This window comes from Rhipicephalus sanguineus, chromosome 8 (genome assembly GCF_013339695.2).
Source record: "Rhipicephalus sanguineus isolate Rsan-2018 chromosome 8, BIME_Rsan_1.4, whole genome shotgun sequence".
In the NCBI taxonomy this organism is placed as follows: Eukaryota; Metazoa; Arthropoda; class Arachnida; order Ixodida; family Ixodidae; genus Rhipicephalus; species Rhipicephalus sanguineus.
The window spans coordinates 159,806,776-159,833,366 of record NC_051183.1 but is presented as its reverse complement, the minus strand read 5'-3'; the positions used below and the strand labels follow the sequence as shown (position 1 = coordinate 159,833,366).

Genomic DNA, 26,591 nt, shown 5'->3' with positions numbered 1-26,591 from the left:
TTGTAGCCAACGGACAGTAAGCTTATGGGCCTGTAATTTTTCAGGTCCTCGACGTCCCCTTTCTAATGGATCAAGATGATGTTGGCATTCTTCCAAGATTCTGGTATCCTCCCCGTCGAGAGGCACTTCGTATACAAGGTGGCCAGTTTCTCTAACATAATCTCCCCACCGTCTTTCAACAGGTCTGATGTTACCTGATCCTCACCAGCTGCTTTGCCTCTTTGCATTTCCTTTAGGGCTTTCTTTACTTCTCCTGTCAATACTGGTGGGATGTCAGATTCCTCTGCGCTATTACTCCTTCTTACGTTATCATCCTGAATGCCTCGGCTGCTGTACAGATCTCTGTAGAACTCTTCCGCTACCTACAACTATTCTATCCATATTGTTTGTGACCTTGCCTTCCTTGTCCCTTAATGCATACATCTGATTTTTGCCTATGCACAGTTTTGTCTTCAAAGCTTTGAGGCTTCTTCCGTTCTTTAGAGCATGCTCAATTCTCTCCATATTATACTTTCGTATGTCGGCTACTTTACGCCTATTGATTAGCTTCGAAAGCTCCGCCAGCTCTATTTTGTCTGTTGCATTTGAGGCTTTCATAGCTTGGCGTTTCTTAATGAGGTTTTTCGTCTCTTGGGATAGCTTACCAGTGTCCTGTTTAACGACTGTACCCCCGACTTCCACTGCACACTCCTTAATGATACTAGTCAGATTATCATTTATTGCGTCAACGCTAAGGTCGGTTTCCTCGGTTAAAGCCGCGTACCTATTCTGAAGTGAAACTCTGAATTCCTGTACTTTCCCTCTCAGAGCTAGTTCATTAATCGGCTTCTTGCGTATCAGTTTCTGCCGTTCCTTCCTCACGTCTAGTTGAATTCTAGATCTTGCCATTCTATGGTCCCTGCATCGGATCTTGTTAACTACTTCCACATCCTGTACAATGCCCGGGTGGCCGCACATTATGAAGTCTCATTTTTTGTTTCGCCATTAGGACTCCTCCACGTCCACTTACAAGTAGCCCGTTTTCTGTAGAAGGTATTCAAGATGCGTAAATTATTGCGTTCTGCAAACTCTACTAGTAACTCCCCTCTGGTGTTTCCAGAGCCGATGCCATATTCCCCAACTGCATGATCTCCAGCCTGCTTCTTGCCTACCTTTGCATTAAAGTCGACCATCAGTACAGTATACTGCGTCTTTACCTTACTCATTGCTGATTCTACGTCTTCGTAGAAACGTTCAACCATTTGATCATCATGGCTGGATGTAGGCGCGTAGGCCTGTACCGCCTTCATCTTGTACCTCTTATTAAACTTAATTACGATACATATCACCCTCTCATTAATGCTATAGTATTCCTCTATATTGCCAGCTATATCTTTATGAATAAGGAACGCCACTCCTATTTCTCTTCTGTCAGCTAAGCCACGATAGCATAGGACGTGTCCGTTCTTCAGCACTGTATAAGCCTCCTGTGGCCTCCTAACCTCACTGAGCCCTATTACACCCCATTTAACACCCTCTAATTCCTCGAATAGTACAGCTAGACTCGCCTCACTAGATAAAGTTCTAGCGTTATGCGAAGCCAAATTCAGATTCCAATGGCGGCCTATCCGGACCCAGAGATTCTTAGCACCCTCTGCTGCGTCGCAGGTCTGACCGCCGCCTTGGTCAGTTGCTTCGCAGCCGCTGGGGACTTAGGGCCGAGGGTTAAGTGGTGTATTCATGTGGGAGGTAGTGGCCAAGTACTACACCAGGGTGGCCAATCCTGCTCTGGTGAGGGAGTGCATTGCTTGCTGTGGTCGCCAGTGAGGCTGCACCTTAGGCCTTTTTACACAATTCCATCATCACGCGGATTTTTTTTTAATCCAGTTGGGAATTGTCCGGCGCCGGGATTCGAACCACGGACCTCTTGCATGCGAAGCTGATGCTCTACCACTACGCCACCGCTGCAATCAACATACGTTCCCAAATCGTTTAAGAGGTTCTGACAAGAGCACATCAAATGCGCCGATTCATTGTACTACTTTATGTCAAGTTTTTGGGAAACACTGATCGCGGAAAAGGCCGGCCAATGGAACAAAGCGGCCCCTCAGTGACCGGCATCGACGTAAAATGATCGACGTTGCTTTTGAAACGACGAGTGACGTAATTCGCAATGCCCACGAACTATAGGTGGCGCCCTGTGCGATTCAAGATGGCACAGCGCGCACACACATCCACGATTGAAATAAGTAAGAGACGGTTAGAGTATTGGTGGCAGAAAATTACAGAAAAAGGACAAAAATAAATATTGAAAAAAAATAAGGACATGCTGCCGTAAATGGCAGAAAACTGGGCTGAGAATTTAAGTTTTTGTTTTTCTGTAGTAAGATAGATTTGATTGAAGTACATACACTAGGCCAACGCTAAGAAAAAGAGTAAAGCGATTTTTTTTTTCTGTCGAGCCTGGTGGCACACTTGTCACCGCCCCGTTATAACGGGGACGCTCACAGCATCCATATATCCATGGCGCCCGCAGGAGGGTCAACCCGTCTGCTAGTGCTAGCACAGGAACAGACAGGACGTGCGGACCTACGGCCCGTGCCACTTTTAGCGGATGAGGTCATGAGCTGCAATAAAATGGAGATCAGGCCAAAATACTTGGCCATTCCACGGAAAGTGCGAAATGCTCGCTGTTTACCGCGGTGTTTCGGCTCCGTTACCGTGCATCAACGATGCTTTACGAAATCCTGTGCGCGCTACAGAAAACTTATGAACTGAACGGCACTCGAAAAAGTATACGTGCTGTGCCTGCCTCTCGGATTTGCAATAGTAGTAGACCGCTGTCGAGTTGCTGCACAGTACCGAGTGCTTAGCGTGACGATGGTTTCTTAACATGTTGCTCCGTCATCATTACTCGTGTGGTGATCGAGGAACGCGGAGGGCACAGTTCACTTCTCTCGGATGTTACAGGTTTAATGAGCAACTCAATACGAATGCACACGCAAGCTTTTCGCAACGTCGAAGAATTTTTGAATGATGACACCCACCGTCGTTCGGGCGGTAATGGTAAATGCGGACGCGATTGCACTTTTCGCCTCCGCTCGTCAAGCCTGTTGGCGGCATGCGGCCACAAAAGTTGCGCTACGTGCATCGCATCAGAAAAATTGTGCTTTTATTTTAATCTCGACGCTATTGTACACCAAGTAGAGACAAAGTGACTTACGATTAAAAAAAGCTTGCCGTTCAGCTGGTTAACCAGCAAATCACGTTAAAGAGTATCGCTGCTGCAGCATCTTCATCGACGCTATCGCTGTCGGTGCAGCCTTCAATGTCCAGTGAAAAATCCTCATCGTCCCCTTGAACATCATTGTCAGAAATCATTCTAAAGAATTATGCTCCGCCTCGCTTTCTCCGCGTTCTGGGCTGGATGGGTGGATGCTATGAGCCTCCCCTCCATTATAACGGGGTGGTGACAAGTGTGTCACCAGGCTCTAAATATAAAAAAAACTTTTTCCTTTTTTTAATGTTACCCTAATGCCTCTACTTCGATAAAATCTATCTTACTACAGAAAAAAAAGAGGGGAGAAAAGCGTAAATTCACAGTTCAGTTCTCTGCCCTTTACGGCAGAATGTGCTTATTTTTCCAACTTTTAATTTTTGTCCTTTGTAATTTTCTTCCACCAGTACTCTAACCGTCTCTTATTTCAATCGCGGGTGCGTTCAGTTCTCCATTGTCCCTAAAACCCAAGGCTTCATGAAGGCTCGTGCCCAAACGTACGCCTGGGTGGATATGTCCACATTAAAATCAGAACGTGCTTCCCTATTTTCCCCACAGTACTTGCAGTGTGCTGCCACCTATCAACAGAGTAACAAACATGCAGCGCAGCGCTGGCTATGAAAGCAACACGTAACACGGGTGAAGGACGATCTTTAGAGCGAAGCTGCCCATCAAGTTTCGCCAGCTGGGGTCCAACATACACGTATTTCACCTATCAGTCAATCACGTATAATCTCCGTCATAATGCGTCAGCTGAAGACAAGATTGAGCCGGCAACGCGGCCGGTACTTGGTCGTAGTTCACGATAGGCGTGGGGCGAGCGCAGCCCCGAACGACTGAATGGTGAGCCTATATATGAAATGTGAGCCTACATGCATTCCCGTTTTGTTCGAATAAAATCAGTTGTCAGTAGGGGTTCGTCCACGTCACTTGTGTGTCTCGTTTGCGCCTTATTACTGCCGTTAAACACGTACCAACTAGCCGAACAAAAAGTTCGACTGAATGGTCGCTCGCAAGCTTCATGCAGCTCTTTTCCGACAAAATGTAAGGCGTCTTAGTTTGGTGCATAAACTATTTATTACGAAGGCCATGATATTATTCAGTTATAGAAGACCACATCGCGAGCTCACGCGACACGCCGCGTATAATGTTATGGGTTTCATACACTACAAAAACACCGACGGATAGTGTGTACAAGCGAAATAGCGCGAGTTTCGACAGAAAAAGACACTGACGTTTCGCTAGCCTGCGTGGCCACAGAAAATTTGGCGGAGCTCAAGTGTGTACGCCGTGTGCCGTCATTGGCAGCACGACTTGCCGAGGGTGCTTCACCACGTATTTTCACAAAAACTTGGCGTCTCGCAAGAAAAAATCAAATTGTCACGAACGGTTCAGGGATTGACGAAACATGCAAAGCGGTCCTTTCCAGCCAACGCGTCGACAATCGGGCTGGCGCAGCCGAACTAGGGAGCGGCTGTCGTCTAACCCTCCTTCTGACATCCGCTTGGTGGCGTGACATTCTATGGGCATTGCGAATAGACATGGCGTCTGTAGTACTTTAGAGACAAACTGCCGAAACCTTAGAGTTGAAAGAAAAATGTATATGGAGTGCGCAGAATTTCGCATGCCACACAGCACGAATTTCGAGGGCACATGAAAACGAACTCTGAGGTAAAAACGTACATTGGACTGATGTTTCAGGACACCAGAAAGTGCAACAAATCTTTATATAGTCCTTGCAAGCCTTTTTTAACATCTCTCATTCCAGTCTAGGAGCCGATCTCTCGCTGTCTTGGCTCCCCGTGTAGGGTAGCAAAGCAGGTAGAACCTGGTTAACCTCCGGGCCTTTCCTTTGCCTCTGTATACATAGCCCAAAACATGCGCGAAGACACTCTCCGCTGCCGAACAAGCACGTGTGAGTTCCGTGCCACTTGAATGAAGGAAGGTCCATTCCCACATTTTATAATTGTCTAGTAGTGATTGCATTTTTCATTCAACTATGCAGTAATTTCCGACAAAAGTATCACTGCGACTGCGAGGTGGAACAGTGCCCGTACGGCGGCGCGGACTCTCGAACCGGAAGTTTTTGCAGACGGCCGCCGTAGCCCACAATCCTTTGCGAGAGTCCGGTTTTTGCTATCCACCCATTCGCGAAAATTATCGCTTGGAGGTGATGCTTTATTAGAAAAAGAATTTCTGCGAACAGGTGCAGCGTTTGGCAAATCTGTGGAAATCCCGCAAGGATAGGCAAGGGAAAGGATGGCTGGGCACACTGATTGTGAAACCTTGCTGGTTCTCGTCCGTGTGACGGGTAAAAGAAAAACCCCGCTCGGTGACTGCCTCCTTCGCCAAAGGCGTCGCATAGCTAGCTTCCACCGCAGATAGTTATGAGGCACGGACGACTATCTTCACGGCAGAAACTGGGGGTACATTTTGCAACAGAGCAGCAAGTTGGACTAGTTGGTTGATGTTCATTCTTCAAAGGTATACTGAGCTATAAGAAACAAGGGCACAGAAAAGGGGGGGGGACAACACATGCGCAGACTCACAACTGAAATTTTATTGAGTGAAGGGTGACATATATACATGTTTCGTATAGCGCAGTATACCTTTGAAGAATGGGGGTACATTGTAAACAAGCTATTGCATTACGTCGCCGCTTTGGCGAACGAGAACTTGTCAGTTGTTGGCTCTGCCGACGGTGACCACTCGCTGGGAGTGCTCCCCTGGGCGACAAATGAGCCCAGAGGCGTTGCGATTGCTGTGTTGCGCAAGCATAACGCTGAGCGCAAGCGTCTGTCGACAGACTTACCTCCTGCGGTGTGCGGGTGTACTCGAAGCATCTCTCGACGGCGACGAGGTTCGTTTCCGTGTCCGAAGTGGCCCGAACGAGCATGTTCAGCGTCGACGTCACCTGAGTGGCACCATTCACAACGTGTGAGCGTCTTGTAAAGGATTTTAAATAGAGCCGCATTATATGGCAATAAAACGCCAGAGAGCTTTGGACACTCGCTTCTAGTTGACAGCATGGATTCCGTTCCCCTATAGTGGTAGTCCAGCGCTCATCGAGGTCAACCTAGAGGCAAATCACAATATTGGACTTGGATCGGTTTCTCTTGCACAAAGCAAAGCAGTCTAATCCGCCGAAGGATAACGTGACAGTGGCCATACCGCAGTGGGTGCACTCAGGTGCGCTGTTCGTGCGCATACAGACATGCTGCGTCCCGATTATGAGGAACGCCCTGGCGGGAGGCTCCGGATATTTAGACCATCTGCTGCTCTTTGACGTGCACTGATATCGCACAGGACATGGAGACGCGACCGCTGCAGCCGGGATCGAACCCGCGACTTCGGTTATTTTACCTGCACATCATCGACGAACGGAATTCCCTGTCTGTTCATGTACTACAATGAAGGAACTTTACAGAAGAATTGGAAGACCATCTTGTCCCATAATTTATCGCTACGTTAAGCCGTGCCTGAAAGTTTTTTTTGCAAATTTTGATGCCAATATTTTTGTTATGTTTCATTGCGCAATTGTTTGCACAGCAAAGTGTAATTTAAAGTGTGCGTTTCTTTCTTCTCTTGATTGTATTTACTGTACAAAGGCAGCCGTTGTTCAGTATTCTGTAACGTGGCTGTAGCCTGCATCACTTACATGTACTGCTTATATTCACTAGAGGGGCTATCGTCTCACGTCACCCCTTGTCGTCTCTTTGCTTCACGCATGCAAAACCACGTGTAGCACAGCAGTTTCTACGGCTGTCACGGTGAGTGGAACTACCCTAGATGTTTTCCTTCTTGAATTGCTTTTTACCTTGCCACGCTATTTTTCCTCCAGCAAGGGCCAGCACATTGGCCTGCAGCACGAACGAAGTTATAGGAGCCCTTCCCATATCGGCAGAATGGGGGAAAGCGAAGCCCGTTTTCTCTCGCATTGCGCTATGCTCCCTCCCAACTTTTCTTTTTTCCTGCATATGGCACCTTCATCCACGCGCTTAGCGGCGCCACACTCCCGTTGCCACAACGAAGGTCATGCAACAAGTGCAACAATTACGGGCAACAATGAAATGTGCCAACGTGAAATGACAAGTGAGCTGGATAAACGATCAGACTGCCATATTAGAAGCGGCTGAAGCCGATGATCGAGACAGCACCGGTTATCGGAAAGACGGCACACGCACAAAAACAAGCGCGTGACCTTCGAGGGTTGCATTTGTACACGCATGCATTTCCTGTACACTCGCCGGTGCCTGGTTTTTCGCGAACTATGCTGCTGCCGATACCGAAATCTAACTCGTAAAAGCTTCGCGTAAAATTTTTGTCGGATTAATAATTACATGGTTGCGCTTTAAAAGCACGAATTCTTACCAACCATTTCGCGTGTGTTCGTCATTTATTTCTTTCTTTTTTTTTGCTTTCCTTTCTTGCGTTCCTGTATCTCCTCCTTCATCCCGATAGAGCAGGCAGGCGTGTCAGCCTGCCTACTCTATCGGTGTCAGCCTGCTACCTCCCTCGTTCCTCTGTGTCTTTGTGCATGCATTTATAATCAATCAATCAATCAATCAATCAATCAATCAATCAATCAATCAATCAATCAATCAATCATTTATTTAACGTGCCCAGGAACAACCGTGAGGTCTTTGTCCAGGCGCACGCAAAAAAAAACAATAAAGATAAACAATACAATACAGACAGTCTTCATAAATAAAAAGAGAAAAAACACGTAGACAAAGAGAAATGAACACAAAAGGGGAGGAGTAAAATAAGACAATATGAGAAATATTGAAGGGGAATAAAAAAATTAGATTGCACATATACAACTATGCGGAAATACGGAGAAGGGAAGACTTTGTACATTGTGCCATACTATGTCAAAACAGTGCAAAGCTCGGATAAAAACAATGATTGTGGACTATGAAAAACGTCATAATAATAATAATAATAATAATAATAATAATAATAATAATAATAATAATAATAATAATAATAATAACAAGAACAACAACAACAATGTCGGTCTAAAATTGCGCACACCAACGTTTTAGAGGAATGAGTAAATTGCTATTCACCGTGAGCGCGTAGCTGACCGAAAGACCAGCGAGACCTGGCGAGAGCGTTTCTCGGGTGAAGACCGCCAGCAGCGCGGCTATGAAGACGATGCTGTAGCCAAGGAACTCCAGCCTGATGGAGAGCCACCTGCGAGTACTCCTTGGAGTGGTTATTGGTCTCCACCAAGCGGAGCGAAAATCGTATTCCACAAAGAAGCAGCCTTGGAAACGCAGTCAACGTCGCATTGCGCAAACCCTATCGGCCGAAAAGAGTGGTTTACCTGCTTATTGCTGGCTTCGCATAATGTGATAAGCAAGTACGTAAACGTGCTAACATTCGGGACCCCGGCATATCTTCCACGTACCACAGACAGCGCAGAATATCTTGTGCAGCGCAATTCTAAATTTCCAAAGTGCTTATGTGGACGCACGTGGCTCTATTGTGTCTCGCTCTATAGCGTTTGCAAGGCTCCCGTTAAAGCGAGGCATTCTTTGCGAACTCGCCCGAATTTCCAAGACCATGGCTCCCTTGCCTGGGATTCGAAAATGAAGACCGCCGCGCGAACCATTAGGCTAACACCACACACCATTACTTGACAATCTTGACGGAGCACCATTTAGAAGCTGTGCATCCAAGTACTGCAACGTGACTCGTCGTAGCCTACAGTGACAGCGGAAGAGCAGGCAGGGCGTTGGTCAGCTCGCGTCGAACACGCCCTGAACTATCCTGTGATTGTGCTCCATTGCAATGATTATCACTTCCGGGTTATTACGTACCAAAGCGCAATACGAATACGAGGCACACCGTAGTTTAAGGCTAAGGAAATAATGACCACCTCGCGTTTATTATTTTTTTTTTTATGTGCAGCAAAATCTAGGTACACGGGGGGCCTGTAGTGTTTCACCTCCATCGAAATGCGACCGCGGCGGCCGGGATCGAACCGTCGACTTTCGGGTCAGCAGTCGAGCACCGTAACGCCGGCGGCATGCCAGTACAGTGATTAGCCTTTGCCAACACAGGATCTAGACGAGACACACTGAAGCAGAAGGGTGTTCTGAGGGGCCAGTTGGTGCGTGATGCAGAGGGGGAACAGCGCTTGTGTTGTGCGGTCACTTCGTCCCGTTTTTGCGCTGTTCCCCCTCTACAATGAAGCAACTAAGTGCTCAAAAGAGGCGTCACGCCAACTAAGAACTACTTGGATATGCTGTGATTACGGTCCTAAGTACGCCTAGTCTGGTCTGATTGCGTGCTCTATCGCAGCAACAGTAACGTCACACTGGCCTTTTATGAGTGTGATCTTTCACGCGTCAGAACATTGGGAACAAACATGGCTGATCCCTCCGTCATAGGAATCGGTATAACACGAAAGTGCGTCATCGCAGAAGTAGTTGATTGTTTAAAGTGCATGCGTATATGAGAGCTTGTATAATATCTATTGTTGTTTGGCAGATATAGCACCGTTTGATGTGAACGCACCCACATTGGCGCCTAGTGGTACATCTCCGTTCCGAGGAATAAAGCTCATGATCATGATTTACCCCTTTCGGTAGCTGAAGTGTGAAGATATGCCTGGACACCGCATATGGTGAATCCCGCGCAAAGACGGCATCAACAAGCACGTAGTAAGCACTGATACTCGATGTGCACTCCTTCAAAGCGGCGTGAAACACCAAGAGAAACGCGACGAGCGTCGTGTCTTCCCTCTAGCCTATCTTGTCAGTTCTCACAGGGCGAGCGGGGAACGCGGTGCGACAGCCAGGCGAGCGTCGGAGAGCTATTTTTTCGACATGGATAGATGCTACGAGCGAGGCTTGTGCTAAAGCCGTCACCTCGCGGTGTGTTAAAGCGTATGAAATTAAGCTTGGAAACGCGCCGAATGGGACGGTCGTAGCAACGGCGCGTTGCCGGGGCTAATTGCGGCTGCAACGAAGTTTTTTTGTGTGTTTTTTTCGAGCCTGCTGGCACTCATGTCACCGCCCCGTTATAAAGGGGACGCTCGTAGCATCCATCCCTCTATCGAAGAGCACTGTGAGAGCAAGTGTTAAAGATAAAAGACGCGTTCATGTAGCCTCCGTTATGTGTGTGGCGGTAGCTCAGTGGGTTAAACGGCCGCCAGCCATGGGTCGCGGACCGAGAGGTCATGGGTTTGACTTTTGTTAACGGAGCTTTTAGATGCGAAGCATCTTATGACGGATTTGCGCATCCGCAGCATCCTACTGCGCATGTGCATACCCTCTCCACACACCTCCTCTACACTCCCCCTCTCTCCCTCTCCACTCCCCCTCACTCCCCGTCTCGCGCGCCGCATTCTCTCCTGCGCAACGCCGCGATGAGCGCCAGCGCATGCACGTCCCCTCCCCCTCCTCTCCTACGCTTCCTCCCTCTCGCGCGCCTGTCGACCGCGTTCTCCGCTGGCCCTGTGAGAATTAACGGCCAGGCTAGAGGGAAGACACGACGCGCGTAGCGTTCCTCTTCGCGCTCCGCGACGCGAGGTCGGTAGCATGCCCAACGAAGGCGATCGTGCAAGTGCTCCGGCTTCGCATCGCCTCATGGTCCCCTTTAGCGGGAGATGGTGTAATTGTTTTCTTCTAGTTTTTTTCTTTGCCATCTGATGGCGTTCATATTGCTGACGTATTTCCGTGAGCGAAATACGTTATGAAAATCTTGGTGGACCCCGGAATAAAACTTTCGTGTTAAAAAAGAATGTTTATTGAGCCTGAGCACTAACAAGTCGTTGGCTCAGTAGAGATACGTATTTTCTGGTTTGCTTATCTCCCGTGTGTGTCGTTGCACCTGCACTACAGGGAACCCAAGCTCAAGTTTGCGGTGCGACGACAGCGCCGCGCTGCGGCTCTGGAGAGACGCTCTGGTGCAACTGGGTGCATGCGCGGCCGACTCAGCCTGTTTGTTGGCAGCGAGAACACGCGCGCGCGCACGTTCCTCAGTCGGTGCGGGGAACTGGGGCGCCGTGCCGACAGCTTGGCACGCTGAATCGAGAGGCTTGCTGTGCAAATCTACATTTCCGCGTTGGCTGAAGCGACCCCGCAGAAGCGAGGTCCGAAGTATTGCTGTGTCATGGACTGCCACAACAGTGCAGGGAACACGAAGGCACAAACTGTATCGGTTCCCGGGCACGTCGCACGAGAAATAAAGGCGAGAAGCGTGGATCACAGCAGTAAGGAGAATCAAGTATGTCCTAGTTGATAGCACTGTGTCGCGTTCTGTTTTGGCTGTCTCAGTTCATCGCTTTCGTTCGTTTCGACTACCGGTATCAGTACGTAACGCGGCGCATGCACGCAACGACTACAGTAATGATTACTCGCCGTGTTCTCGCATTGTGGAAGTCCAGTTACGGTTGTAGGTGAAACAACTTTGTGTTTTGATTCCCCGTGTTCGCGAGACCTACCCGTCGTTGTCGAACGTTCACACTAGCATTATACCGCGGTTAGCGTTGCGCGGTTTGTTGAATTCAACTGAACTCGGCACATTGTCAAAATTTCGGCGCCTACAATTTACGCGTCGGGAAGGCTGCTATATCACGCCGGAACGGACGTGTTCGTGCAGCAGGTTTGATACGCCTGTAAAGTCGATATTCTCAAAAAAAGAGAGTGCAAGCATGACGCGAGAGCCGAAAAAAAAATTCCACAGCATATCCACGGGGTGAATGATGATGAGTGGGGCGAAGCTCTCGTACGGCAGGATCTTGGCGGCGGCGTCGCGCAGCTTCACGCCCAGTACATCATCAACGACGTGAGATCGGGCCGGTTTATACTAAAGGGTCGATGAGAGTCATGGCGACTTGCAGCTCACTTTAATTTTACATGTACGCTGTGAATTTTTATTGTTTAATCACGCACAGGAGAAATCTCACCAGGCACTACCTTGGAGGTAAACAATGGCTGCTAATGGGGAATGAGAGACAGAAGAAGTCGGCTTTTAGCTAACACACTTCTTCTACTAACGTTTCCTACTGGAACATGCCAATGGCTGCTAATGGGGAATGAGAGACAGAAGAAGTCGGCTTTTAGTTAACGCGCACGCTGCGAATTTTTTATTGTTCAACAACGCACAGGAGAAATCTCCCACCGGCACCACCTTGGAGGTCAAGATCTGGTACTAGCGTTAAGACTGGTTACGCACTACGACGGGGACGAACGGGTGCCGCTTTAAGGAGCTTCGCCCCTAAAATGAGGCGAGCAGTTCAACTTTCTTCACAGTGGTAAAAGTTCAGCTAGCCGCCTCGCGTCTAAACCGGCGGTGATGCTCCAGCGGCACGGATGACTTAACTCTAACCTTCTCAGGCTTTTCTAGTGCCATGGCCGTATAATTTCTGTTTTTCGCACGCCGCAAACGTTTGTTCACGAAAGTACATGGCTGCTACTGCAAGAAGGCCATATCAAAACAATCATATGCTTCTTACTCCACAACGCAGAACATCGATAGCGTGCACGGCTTCATTTCGCAATTCATATGGGCCATTACGTATCTTCAACATGACAGAATGAGTCGTACCTCGAGGTATACGTCCTACACTGTGTAATCGCGACTTCGCAAATGCATTTCGCTTTGAGTCGGGCGTCGTTGTCGTCGATCGTCTGCTCTTCACCGTAAACGTGATTGACGAGCCTTTCTCCTTTTATCAAGTTCGCTTTTCCGAAGTGCCTGTCCAGCTCGGAAATCTTTTTGAAGCCGCACTGCGCGCGGTACATTGTGAGGCGACGCGAATGTACCGCGAGGTCTCTGCACGTGCGCGGAAGCGAGCGGCGGCGTGGCGGCGAGAACGGAAAACGCTCGTTGCATGCTCCCAGTTTCTATTTTTCCGCCAGAGATGGCGCTGCCTGTCAAGAGCAGCAGCGCCACTAAGCGATGCTTGGGAAGTCTATAGGGAACGATGCCAACCACCGCATGCGCTTGAGCCTTCTACTCGTTCTTAAACACTTAGACGTGCGTCAGGCCTATTAATGTAAATACGCCGTTTGATAACCTCGCCGATGTAAGGCTCCTACACTCAGTACAAAACCGTGCTGCCTGATTCACCTTTTCTGAATACCCGTGCACTTGGCGAGCTAATAACCCTGATCCCGACACAACAAATTCCTTTCACAGATACCCCTGAGCCGCCGTTGCAAGAAGACCGAGTACCCTTTGGCCATTCGCCAACGGCACTCCCGTTTCATGCGAGCGCTGTTCATCTGGGAGGGCCTGGCGTGTGGCCACATACGTACCGGCTTGCAGCGATGCTGGGGAAGAAGCTGCCGTGGTTGATGTCGGTGAGCTCGTTGGAGCGAGCCACGAATCTTTCGCCGGCGCCGTACGCCCTAATCGAACTGCTGCCGGACACCGTCTCCGAAAAGTGCACGTAGATCGGAGAGCGCGAGATGGACTCCAGTCGCTTCAGCTGACGCGACGTGGCTATGTAGAATTTCTGGAACACGCATACAAAATATGCATGAGTGGTCAAGTATCTTATTGAACCTACGCAAAAAAAAACAACTAAAAATGCTCCCCGCATCCTTTATGTTACGGGCCGGACAACTGGTCGACTCTTCAATTCAAAGGGAGCTACAATAAATCTAGCTTTAAAGACAAAGTGAAACCTGCTGCTTACCTGCACAAAGTAGTAGATTATGAGTAGTGGGATAACCGCAGCCAGGAATACAGGATTCTCCATGGAGATGAGGATGAAAGATACTATTGTCCTGAAGAACTGCATCATGAGCATTCTTAGGTTGAAGCGCAGAGTCACATCAGCCGTGTCAATATCCTTGGAAAACCTGCGTGGGGAGGCACATTCTGTGTTGTTCCTTCAAGTCATACAGATAGATCTGGCATTCCTTAAGTTCGAACCGCCTGCTAGTCAAGAATTTGATTGGAGAGATTTCACTTACACAAAATGTAGACGTGTACGCTCCGGATTGCAAAAAAAAAAAAAAAGGAAATTAGTGAAGCAGACAATGGGACTTAACGAGTACTAAGACATCGGACTTATCGCTCGTCTGGTTCCATGTCATGCGTTGTCTTTATAACGTCTGTGTGAAGTGACGCATCACCGAATTGTAGTTGCGTCTTGTTCACTTCGGTAATGTTATGCCGCTTGGTCACCCACTCGAGCATCTTACGGCAACTTGCCGACGCTGACTGCGGCACACATTCTGCGCAAACGGAACATGTGCTTTCAGAAGTCAATAAAGCCTATTCTACAAGTCTGCAGGTAACGGCAGGTGAAAGTAGCGTGCACTCGATTCCTGCCTAGTAATGACGTCTGGCTGCGCGCATAGGATAACCGCGATCGACATGCGTCGATCTCGCTCATCCAACTTTTTATGGCGAATATTGCAGTTTACATATTGTAGCCGCACAGTTATGAAAAACGCGCTCCCTTGGAAAGTGATATGGAAATAGGCTTAGAGATGTTCACCCCCATCAGTCTCACTAGTTGTGGTCTTAGCGCGATGTGTGAAATAAAACAATGATATTCTGCTTCTTGTTGTAGGTCTGATTTGTCTTCGCTTTACCCCAACTGTTCTCGCTTACGCTGTCGCACACTCACACACGTCTCCACATTGAGGAAAGATGTGAGTGTGCAATAACGTCTTTTCGCGTCATTAATACGTCTTGTCACACCTAAAAAAACCGGCGGAATTGCATGGATTCGTCACACGCTTTGAAAGCCTTCTCTCGTCTCGACGGTGGAAGCTACAGAGATGCCGCCGCGGAAAGACGTTACGTCAGCGCGCGCGTAGGCCCCCAAAAGCCCCCGAAACTTCGTAATGTAGCGACATACGTGCATAAAAGCGCGCCTCCTCTCTTTTCTCCCTCCTCCGCCCTCTCCGAGGCTGACGCCGCGTCGGTATTGGCCAACTGCCGTCACGTGGAACCGCGCGCAGCGTTCGTTTGTTTACAGTCGCTCTCGACTGCCATCTTTGCTCGTGTAGCGTGGAGTCGCTTGTGCGCAGCGCATGTGTTTTATGGATAGGCACTTATCATGCCGTGCGCGTTGTGCTGTGAAGTATTTCTCACACTAGATGGACGTCACTGCTGGTTGCCATGGGCGGCTGCTGCACCTTCTGATGGTATTCCGAGGAGCTTCTTGCGAAGGCAAGAAGCTCCTCGGAATACTGTCCGGTAAGCGCAACAACGACGAAAGACTTCGTTGCACATAATCGGAAGGGAGAGCCTCAGGCCGACATTCTCGACTCGACTATGCGAGGTAAGTTGCGGGTCTCTCATACTGTAAGTATGCATGGAGGTTAGCGAAGTTCGATGCCCGCTCTAACGCCGTAATAAAGCAGGCATCGCACTACAGTACGTGGCCATCTCACGCACGTTTTATTACTGCTTGTGCGGGGTCTTTACTTAGTTTTTGTTTCTTTGTCAACAATGCGTGGTTGCGTTTTCTGCTTGACGTCATGCGCCGACTGGTTCGAGTTCGCGGTATTGGTTTGCGCGAAGCTAGCATCATGCACGCGGACTGACGATAAGCAATGTGATTGCGAAACTTCAGAGATTCGGCGCAGCTCTCTTTTGAATAAACAAAGCTGGAGGCCGAAAACTCGCATTAGGATTTATACTCTCCGTTTGTTTTTCGGGCGTGCTCGTTTAATTCGGAGCAAAAAGCTTTCACTGGCGCTTTTACGTTGACCGATCAGCCGGTGCGCTTGCGATACGAAGGTAGCTATGCAAAGCGTGCGTGCCCAACCGAGTCGCAGGGCGCGTTCATCGTTTGGGAACCTACGTATAGGCGCCATTTCGCGCGTAGGTTTACGTGCTAGTTCGTGTGAACGTTTATATCCGCGAGTGGAGGTTTCGTGAAGGAAACGTTTGCGGTGACACGCTAGTTTTTACATTCGCTTGCTCGTTCATTCAGCGGTATAGTTCGTATGTCAGATACATCTATAAGGCGCACTTGCGCAATACGGTTGGTGCGCTTAATGACTTAACGAAGCAACCAACGCCGTCCAAATATATCAACTATAATTGATGTACGCCTTCTCGCGCATTATTAATGCGAAAGCTTTAGATGCCTCATCAAGCGCTAAAACTCACCGTCGGCAAAGTCGGCGTCCCGTGTCGGCGGCGTCAACACGAGTGATCCAAAATATCGCTCCGCGAAGACGTCACCAAAAGACGTCATCATGACTTCACAGATCGCCAAAACTGGTGACGACATGGCAACGTCATTATGACGTCATCATGGCGTCACACAACGTGACGTCACACGATGACATTGTTTCTTTGCATTGCCTCCGTGATTGTTGGGCCGATCGCGGAGGCAATGCAAAACCAGGCGATGTGCAGAAAGTTTTCGGAGGGGTGCTGGGTAGGAACACGAAGCTGGTTTTCACCTTCGAGTCGTCTTAGGCGAATGCATAGGGGACCCTGTGGGTTCTGCCTAAGCGCCTGCTGTCCAGGACTAGTTGATCTTGCGTGCGCGGTGACTTCAGGGACTGCAGTGCGTCTCGTGAGTTGACATTTACCAATGAAAAAAGTACCTTACTAATGAAAAGAACTACTAAACTTACCAATCAAAGGCAAGTACATGCTCTCGGCACATGTACACCCTATGCGGCGCTACAGAGCTATCATGGGCCACCGTTACGCTCGTTTAGATAACTTGAGAATAAGTTATCAAACAGCAAAAGGTCCAGTTAATAAATGTGCATACGCCACCGGAGAGAAATTCTATGCTCTAGGAGAAGATACACGAACTGTCACTCGGTGCTCTTTTATGCAACTTTATTGCACTGCTGTGGTTTTCCCGAATCCTATTTGCGAAAAGAAGTAGCCGGTACTATATAAAAGCGCTAGTATCTCCCAAACAAAAACTAATTAAACAAAATATTAAGAGCTAGACGGCTGGTGCGAATACAGCGCGCTGCCTGGCAAGCAAGCGCTATCTCCACGAAAGTGCGTCTGCCACGCAGGAGCAAAGTAGGTGGTGCCACGTTGGAAAAGAGTGCGCGAAGGAGAGGAGGAACGAGAGCGGAGGAGGAGAGTGTCGCTACTTTGCCAAGTTTCAGGGGACTTAGGTATTTAAAATGTATAGCGCCATCTGTCGACAATACCATAAGCTCAATCCGCCATGTTTTGTTGGGCGCGAAAACGAAACCAGTCGCATATGGCAGCCTTTCAGGTGCTAGCTACTGCATTTTATCTTCGTTCTGCGATGGCTTCACACTGCTTCGTGCGCTGTTCAGGCAACGAGGGAGCCCTGAAAATGCCGGGAACAAGGTAACACTATTGAAAGACGCAGGACGACCGGACCAGACAACGCCAGCGGAACCGTTTATTCCGCTCTGTCTGCCTCGGCACCAAGCAGTTAGAACGACCAAGTGCGTTAAATGTGCTTACACTATTTTTAATCGAATTCACCAATTACCTGATCGAAGAAAAAGAATGTACCGACGCGAACTTGTTGCGTCAACAAGATCGGCACTGGTTCGGAAATGACCGGCGCCTGCAAAAGCGCTCTTCAACCTCAGCTGTTATTTCTCCGCGCTATTTAGTTGCTCGCCTGCAACATAAGCTAGACCTGAAGGACAATATATTACGATATATGCAATTTAAGAGAGACGGCCCACGTCGCACACGCGCGAGAGAGCATGATTGATAACATTAGCTTGTCGCTGTTGCAGATCGACGAAAACAATTATTTTACGTACGTAAAAGTGTGTAGGCAGTGCCACAGACGCTGCTGCGCGCGTGCGCGGTAATTTCAGTGCCGCCACACGAGACTCGATCGGCGCAAAGATTCCCGCAGGCATCTCTTTGCAAGCTTCGCGAGGCAGTATGCGCCGAAGTACGTAGTCCGCATGCCACGTCTGCCCTTCGCTTTACGCCCCCTTATCTATCCGCTTTTATTTTTATTTCGCTTTCTTCGGTCAGCATGCGCCGCGAGCACGGAGCAAAGAGTTGCGGAGCCGTACAGTAGACGGAGTTGTTTGTTCGCTATATAATCGCGCTCATCGTTGCGCTGATCGCGGGCCCTCGCATGCTGTTCGCAATAACGTGCGGTTATGCAATATTAGAGAAGCGAGTTGGGCTAGTTGGTGCGTATTAACTGCGGACATATCTACTAGCGCGAAAAACACACAAAGGACGAGGTAAAGACGGCAGACGAAACGCAGCGCTGCGAATGCCACGGATGCAAGCATCCGTGGCATGCGAAAACAAAGACCGTAATATAAAATGCGAAGCATTTCTTAGCGAACTTCTGCGACTTTGAGCATATCTATCTATCTATCTATCTATCTATCTATCTATCTATCTATCTATCTATCTATCTATCTCGCGATATTGCCTCCTTAGCTTGGTGTAGACCAAAGTTGGCACAAGAGGGTGAGGGTATGACGAAAATGACTGTCTGGTCATGAGATGAATAACGTGAGAATGCTGTCGCGTACGTCGTGAAACCCTTTCCTCCAGACACGTGTAGCACATACCCGTTTAGCACGGGCATCGGTGTACGGGTATGCGCCACAGGTGATTGACAGTTTATATCTACCCAGCAACGGCGAGAACAGCCATTGCTAATTTAAATGCGAGAGCGTTAAGAAAAACCGACACCGGCAGCGTTGAATAAGAATTAGGATCCCAGCAGGAATCGAACCCAAGCATTCTGCGTGGCAATCAGGTATTCTACCACAGAGCCACGCCAGGTCTATGAACTGGTTTGTAAAAAGAGCCTATGCAGGCGTAATGTCGGTGCAGCGTTGTGTTTGTGGTGCTGGCTATCTCATTTTACAAGAAAGCAATAAGCACTACATATGTACTCCTACGATACAGGCGTCATATCAGATTAACGTCTGTGGTTCCAGAGTTGGCTCCGCTTTTATAGCAGTCTATATAAACATTACATTTGCATTCCTATGATTCAGCAAGCTATATTGAAGCATTGCTCGAGCCCGGATGAATACATTAACGGAAGGTACGTATGATATTCACATGATTACAACATAAAGTGCACTTAGTTTCGATAATACTGACGTATGTACTGTAACGTGAGGGCTGTTTTTACGTCGCGCCATAAGTTACTCTTTAAAGGCCAGTGTTGGCGACGTGCCTGGTAAGCCCACGATGTGCACACAGCCATTACACTTACAAGAACACGTCGATCCACCTCATACTGTTTGGCTCAAAGCCAAACAATATGAGGTGGTCAGCATAGAAGTACTCGCTGACTGCTTCGCGTGAAACCGATTCCCACAACGCGTGGGATCTGCAGAATTTTTTCATCATCAGGCGCGTGTAACTCCGCTATTACGGCACCGTTTCGAAATATTCTCACGGCTACGTGTTTGTTGCAGACTCGTGTACAACTGCAGCAGCACAACCACACTTCGACCTCTGGTTGGTTTAGAGGCCCCTTTAGTAGTGAGGTACAGGGCGCCTTTACATCTCAGAATTGTGCAATGAAAACACATTTTAAGCTGTCATGCGCATAGGTCGGCAAACTCACTCATGAATCGACTCACTCAGACTCAGATCGGCCCGCGAGTCTGAGTCTTAGTGAGTCCAGATGAGCAATATTTTGGTGAGTGTGAGCCCGAGCGAGTCCGGTTGAGGAAAATATTGGTGAGCCTAAGTCCGAGTGAGCCCTAAGCGCAAAATATAATTTTTAAGTGAGTCCTGAGCGAGCTCCACCTTTCACTGCCGACCTATGGTCCTATCTACTCATATTCAGCATTACTGTCAACCTTACATCGGCTTACGTTTATACTCAAGTCTATTCACACATATCTCAACGCACTCACGTTTACGCGCCACCTCAGTACTTATTGGTCAGATACGTGAGTTGGGAGGGGTGCCATGACCTTACCCGGGAAACTATCATGGAAAGTTCTTGATAAAAATATGTCGTGTGAGTCGGCTATCTAAAAAAAATGTCCTTACTGGGTTACTGGATTACTGATAACTCGTATTTGAAGGTATAACATAAAAAGGTGCATCGTAGAGCCCCGGGTGTGCGAGATATTGACATTAAAGGGCGTTGACACCAACACGGAAAAAAGCTAGTTTTACGCTCACGGACTCATGAGTACTCACTCAGACTCAAGCGAAACCGTGAGTCTAAGTGAGTCTGGCTGTGTAATATGTTGGTGACTGAGTCCGAGTGAGTCTGGTGGAGAAAAAGTTTAGTGAGTTTGAGTCCGAGTGAGTTCGGCTGAGAAATATGTTCGTGAATCTAAGTCCCAGTGAGCACTCAGAGCAGAATACATTTGTTGGGTGAGACTGAGTGAGCTCTAACTTTTTTGCCGACCTATGGTCATGCGTACTAGCGAAGCTCTAGAAAATACGTTTTTCATTGCATGACAGCAAATAGAGCCGGTGTTGAACATCTTCAATGCTCATGCATTAGTTCACGAATAAAAAACGCGGTGGCAAGTAAGTGTTCGAACCGGTTTAAAATCCTGCCCATCGGCGTGGTGTCGAAGAAAGACATGGGAGAAGAGAGGACGCGCTCCAGCATTCCGGCATGCAAGATCTTGCTTCCTCTCAGTGCGGCGAGGTTCAGAGAAATGCTGCCCACCAGGATGAACATAGCTGCGAGAGACCACAGGCACCCGAGATGAGCAACAACACACGCGCGCGCAAGACCGATACGGATAGATAACAGTGCGGCGGAAAGTGACCGACTGTAAGCGAATATAGCACAACTACCCACAAATGCTTCCAACAGACTAAATTAAGAGGTACCACAGGCTTTGCACTTACATCGTAAATAATGAATATTGAAACTGAACTATAGGCAATTATGCTGGCTCACTTTGTAGCAAAACAAGCTCGCATTTCTCAATGTGGGGCCGCGTAAAAATGATTGCGAAAACACGGGGGCATTGCATGCACGCATAGGGGGCACTTTCTTCACATTCGTAATACAGGTAAAACAGCACAAATTACGTGGCTTCATCGTCTGCTTGATTCTGATTAACATTGTGTCGAACAAAGAAAGCAGCCCTTCTTTCGTTCAAGCGCGCCTTCAGTTGCACACGATTATACAGGTGCGACACATGCTGGCACACTCGTTCAAAGAACCCAAGAATTGCGGAGTGTTGGCAGGAGTGGCATTCACTCACTTTCGACCAATCCGTACATGGCGTACATGCCTAGACGGAAGTTGCGCTGCTGCGGGTCCGTGGCCAGTACGGGGTCAAGGGCATCGTTGCTCCAAAGGCTGAGCCAGTAGCTGCCCATTATGTTGAAAGCGTGCGAGAAGACGTACGACACGAAGGTGAGCGCCGTCAACCACTTGCCCATGGCCTTGATGTACGCCAAGTACACCCACCACTTCACCTGCGCACACGGGAAGATTGCATCAGCGAATGCGTGAGACGGTTGTGTCTCGCGCGAGCGCGGCCTTAGGCCCGTGTGCGAGCAAGAAAAGAAGATTACATGGCGTCTATCCGAGTCATACAAAAGCGAGTGAAAGCTTGACTGATCAAAGCAATTTTTAAGTGAGTTTACTTGCGAAATCAGTTAATTAGTGGAAGTTAATTAGTGACAATGTGTCGTCGAACGGCACGCACTCTTCAAGACGATGACGTAGCAGCCACTGAAAAAGATCGAAATATGTCAGAACTACCAACGCATTAAGGAGAATTCGTTAAAGAAAGAAAGTGCATAACCGAGTGCATAATATGAGGAAGAGGTGAAATAAAGTACCCTCTATGTACATCTTTACGGTCGCTGAATGCCTTCGAGTAGTCTAAGGCGAAAACATAAGAGACTTGGTGAGCTTTTGGTTGAACTGCAGCACAAAAATAATAGCCTGCGGTTGGGCTTACATGGTTTAGGAGGTGGAGAGGGAGGGAACTAGCATGGAAAAGGGAGAGATACCCTTCAATGCGAGAAAGGAGTTACCCAAGGATCTTCGTCTCCGGCTTGCTACTATGCAAATGGAAAATGGGAATACGATACCTTAAAGGGAACGCCGACGTCGCATCTTTCAGCTCATTGCAGATCATGTGGGTGTAAGCCTTTTGTCCGTGACACAGTCATTATGTTGAAGCACAAAGATAAAGGGCTAGTGAACTCGGGGAAGCGTTCATGAAAAACAACTGGGGAGGGGCGAAGCATGTAAGGAAGGTTGTTTCAGCTCCACTAACGTGAAACCCGTGGAGGGGCGAAGCATGCAGTGTGTGCCGGTGTTTCCCACAGCAAAATCACTGCTAATGGACAATGAGACACAGAAGGAAGATTAGACAGAGACCCGCAGTCCGCTTTTAGTTAATGTGCACGTTGCGAATCTTTATTGTTCAACTACGCACAAGAGAAATCTGCCACCGGCACTACCTTGCAGGTCAAGATGCAGTGCCTATATTATGGGGTGGCCGGTGAATGGTTGCGCAGCGCCAGCAGTCTGTTTTTAAAGACGATCGTCTTTCTTGGGATACTTAAACGGAGAAATTTTGGTCTGTCTTGTTTAGAAAAAAGTTGTTCCATCAAAAGACGCTACGAACACTTGGAAACAGTCTCTGTACAACAACGACATTAACATACACAAATGACTAAACACAATATACATTAAACGTCTTAACAGAAATGTCCAATTCCACAGGGTGTCCTTAACACATGCTACTAAGGACTAACATACACACACGGACTAACACACGGACACGGACTAAGGACTAACATATACACAATATACATGACTGTGAACATGTCAGCACATATGTGTACAGCAAATCATATGGTACATGTAATTTAAATAAATTTATAGTGTTAGCATGAAATGTGTATATACAAGAACTCACACACCTACGGGAACATGCACACACAGAAATAATCAATACAAACCGATTATAATCATTAATAGATCACTGCTTGGTGACCTGGTTACAAGAACCAGGCCAGGTCAAAAGCTAGCCGCACACGTCTATTTACTACCGACAGGAAGCGGCACGACCACTGTCGTAGAAATTCCTCTTCCCCCAGGAAGAACAATTCCTCCGACAAAAAGGACAGCAGTTCAGAATACAACCGTTCCAGAATCGGAAACAGAGCACGACGACGGTGACCCGCTGCAACAGCCTCACACCTGTTACGCCACAAACAAAAAGCCCCCGCAGCAATTAGAAGGCGTGCAAAGCGACTACGCGAGCATCGACCAGATGTGACGAAACGATTAACTCCTAGGCCACGGAAACCGGTATTAACAGCTCTCCAAAATACCTTCGCAATTACACATTGCTGCAGCACATGCTGGTTAGACTCTTGTAGCGGACAGTTCGGACAAGTGGACGATGGGACCATGCCCCACCTCTCCAGTCTGTCTCGTGTTGGGAGTACTCTCCATCCCAGACGCCACATGAAGTCACGGAGATGGCCAGGCAGAAATGATGCCGTTATCGCGCTCCACGAGACACGACTCGAACGTGTTACACGATCTGGAGGAACCAGAGGGAGCAGCAAGGCCGCCGTTGTATCTACAACACGGTTTTCTAGAATGTCTACATCAGGACAGACCTGCTGTGCGTGGCGATAAAATGCTACTGCCGTGGAGTAAAATGTAGGAGAATTAAGTACTTGCGGCGCAGAGTTTAGCCGTGCTCCCGGTAAGAAATAACGTAACTTAGTGCCGAAGAAATAGCAGGCAAGATCACGCGCGGGACACTGATCACCGTGTAACAAACGAAGCAAGAATCGCAGGGCAAGCAGCCGGCAGCGAACAGACACGGAGGGAAACGCGAATCCACCCCTGTTACGTGGTTGCCCAAGCGCAGCTCGGCAAACCAGCTCAGGTCCACCTGACCAGAAAAACGAGCCAAGAAGGGATTGCAACGACCGAGTTATTCGCAATGGAGGCTGTACGACATGAGGAAACATTCATCCCAACCATTATTATAACAGAACGCCCTTCATCCCCATGGTTCAACAACGCATTAAAACGCCTAAACAACAAAAAGAAAAGGTTATTTCGTTTAGCCAAACGCTCAAATAGAGTCTCTTCCTGGGAAAAATATAAAATAGCAGAAAAAGAGTTTAATTCATTGGCCGCAAGTGCTAAACGATCGTTTTATTCGGAAACACTGCCTTCCATGTTAAGAAATAACCCGAAGCAATTTTGGAAATACATTAACCCAAAGCCACACAAACCATTATCTCTAGTTGATGACGATAGTAAGCCTATTCCAGACCATAACATAGCTCATGTACTCAACACTGTTTTTTCGAGCGTGTTCACTTCTGAGCCTTGTACTAATCTTCCTGAATGTCCCTACCTAGACCACCCACCAATGTCCGATATAACATTTGAAGTAAATGGCATCACCAAATTAATTGAGACGCTTAAGTTTACGTCTTCAGCTGGCATTGACGGAATCAACTCTAAATTGTTGAAGAATACTAAACACGTCACCAGTACCTTCCTATGTCACATCTTTCAGCAATCTCTGTCATCTGGAGTGGTGCCGCAAGACTGGAAGGTGGGCAAGATAATTCCAGTACCTAAAAAAGGTTCATCATCTTCATGCAATAACTATCGTCCAATTTCCCTGACCAGTGTTTGTTCGAAACTAATGGAACATATAATCTGTTCTCACGTGGTAAAGTTTCTAGCGTCATGTCATTACTTCAATCCTAACCAGCATGGCTTTCAGAAGGGTATGTCTCAACTCGTCCTCTTCATCAATGACATATCCTCTTACCTCGACCAAAACATACCCGTCGACACCCTCTTCCAAGACTTTCAAAAGGCATTTGACAAGGTTCCTCATAAACGGCTCTTTCTAAAACTCTCACGATTAAATCTCAACCCTCCTGTTTACGAATGGCTCTGCGACTCTGTCTAACCGTCAGCAATTTGTTTACGCTAACCAACACTCCTCTCCTTTATCACCTGTTGTCTCCGGCGTGCCACAGGGCACTGTTCTGGGCCCGTTGCTTTTTTTAATATACATTAACGACTTACCCAAGGATTGTGCTTCTAAAATCCGGCTGTTTGCTGATGACTGTGTAATTTACCGTCCCATACTTAACAACACTGACATCCTCATCCTGCAGTCTGACCTTTCTCTCATAGAATCTTGGTGTAACAAATGGCTAATGTCTCTAAACGTGAGCAAAACATCACTTCTAACTTTTCATCGTCGTCAATCGTTCGTTTCCGCTAAATACATGATAGCTGGCTCGGAAATATGCGCAGTTACATCTTATAAATACCTTGGTGTTAACTTATGCAATAACCTTATTTGGTCACTTCACATTTCTAACATCAGCAATGCAGCTAATTGTGCGCTTGGCTATTTGCGTCGTAACCTACGCCCTTTTCCTTCCTCGGTGAAACTACTAGCATACTTAACACTCGTTCGACCAAAACTCGAATATGCATGCTCAGTTTGGGACCCGCATCAAACTAACCTCTCAACCGCTCTGGAATCCATACAAAATCGCGCAGCTAGGTTTATTTGTTCAGACTACTCTGATCACACCAGCGTCACCGAGCTCAAGTTATCTCTTCATCTTGAAACCCTCGAGCAGCGCCGCAGGACTGCAAGATTGTGTCTTTTTCATAAGTTCTATCACCTTTTACCTCACCAGGCTGACATCGAACCCTTGCATCGTACTTCATCCCGTCATGGCCACCCAAAGGCAGTCTATCCTCCGGCAGCCCGCACTACCGCTCACATGAAATCATTCTTCGTTCACACGGCAAAGGACTGGAATCGTCTTCCTACCGACGTTGTACACCACTCCAGCCATGCATCTTTCAAGGCATCCATCGAAACTATCATCGACTAGTTATGCCCACCCCTCATGTAATACCCCTCACGGGGCATTTGAGGTACAAATAAATAAATAAATAAATAAATAAATAAATAAATAAATAAATAAATAAATAAATAAATAAATAAATAAATAAATAAATAAATAAATAAATAAATAAATAAATGTACCATGCACGGCCGCAAAATAGTCTGTGCTAAGTACCTTCTTTCCAACAGTGGCAAATCGTATTCTTGCACTTCCCGGACTTGTCGTTTTACATCCTCGAGAACTGAGAGCCACACGGAGGCTGATATGCCGTAGTAGCCGTAATGAAGCCCCAGAATGCGAATAGAGTCGCTTTTTTGAAGACCGAAAAAGGGGCTTAGGCAGATGTCTGGGGAACCAATGAACAAATATCGACATTTCGAAAAATTCAATGCAGCCCCTGAAATAGACCCATACTCAGCAAAAAGCCGTAGGCTACGGGATAAGCTGTCCTCGTTCTTTAGATACAGCGTGATGTCATCGGCGAAAGCTGTCACCTTCACGGTACCACTTCCAGGTAGTGGGAGGCCTC

The 26,591-nt window shown here is 47.8% G+C and overlaps 1 protein-coding gene across 1 annotated transcript in view; it reads right to left on the bottom strand.

Annotated features, from left to right (window-relative positions):
- The window catches only part of LOC119402432 (ATP-binding cassette sub-family C member 3), a 311,062-nt gene that overhangs the window by 75,954 nt on the left and 208,517 nt on the right, over nt 1-26,591 (bottom strand). Inside the window, exons 13-18 of the mRNA XM_037669579.2 lie at nt 21,385-21,601; nt 20,707-20,851; nt 13,917-14,082; nt 13,534-13,733; nt 8,329-8,455; nt 6,069-6,170 (exon numbers count right to left, since the gene is read on the bottom strand). Coding sequence (XP_037525507.1) covers nt 6,069-6,170; nt 8,329-8,455; nt 13,534-13,733; nt 13,917-14,082; nt 20,707-20,851; nt 21,385-21,601 — 957 coding nt within the window. The remainder of the gene's footprint in view (nt 1-6,068; nt 6,171-8,328; nt 8,456-13,533; nt 13,734-13,916; nt 14,083-20,706; nt 20,852-21,384; nt 21,602-26,591) is intronic.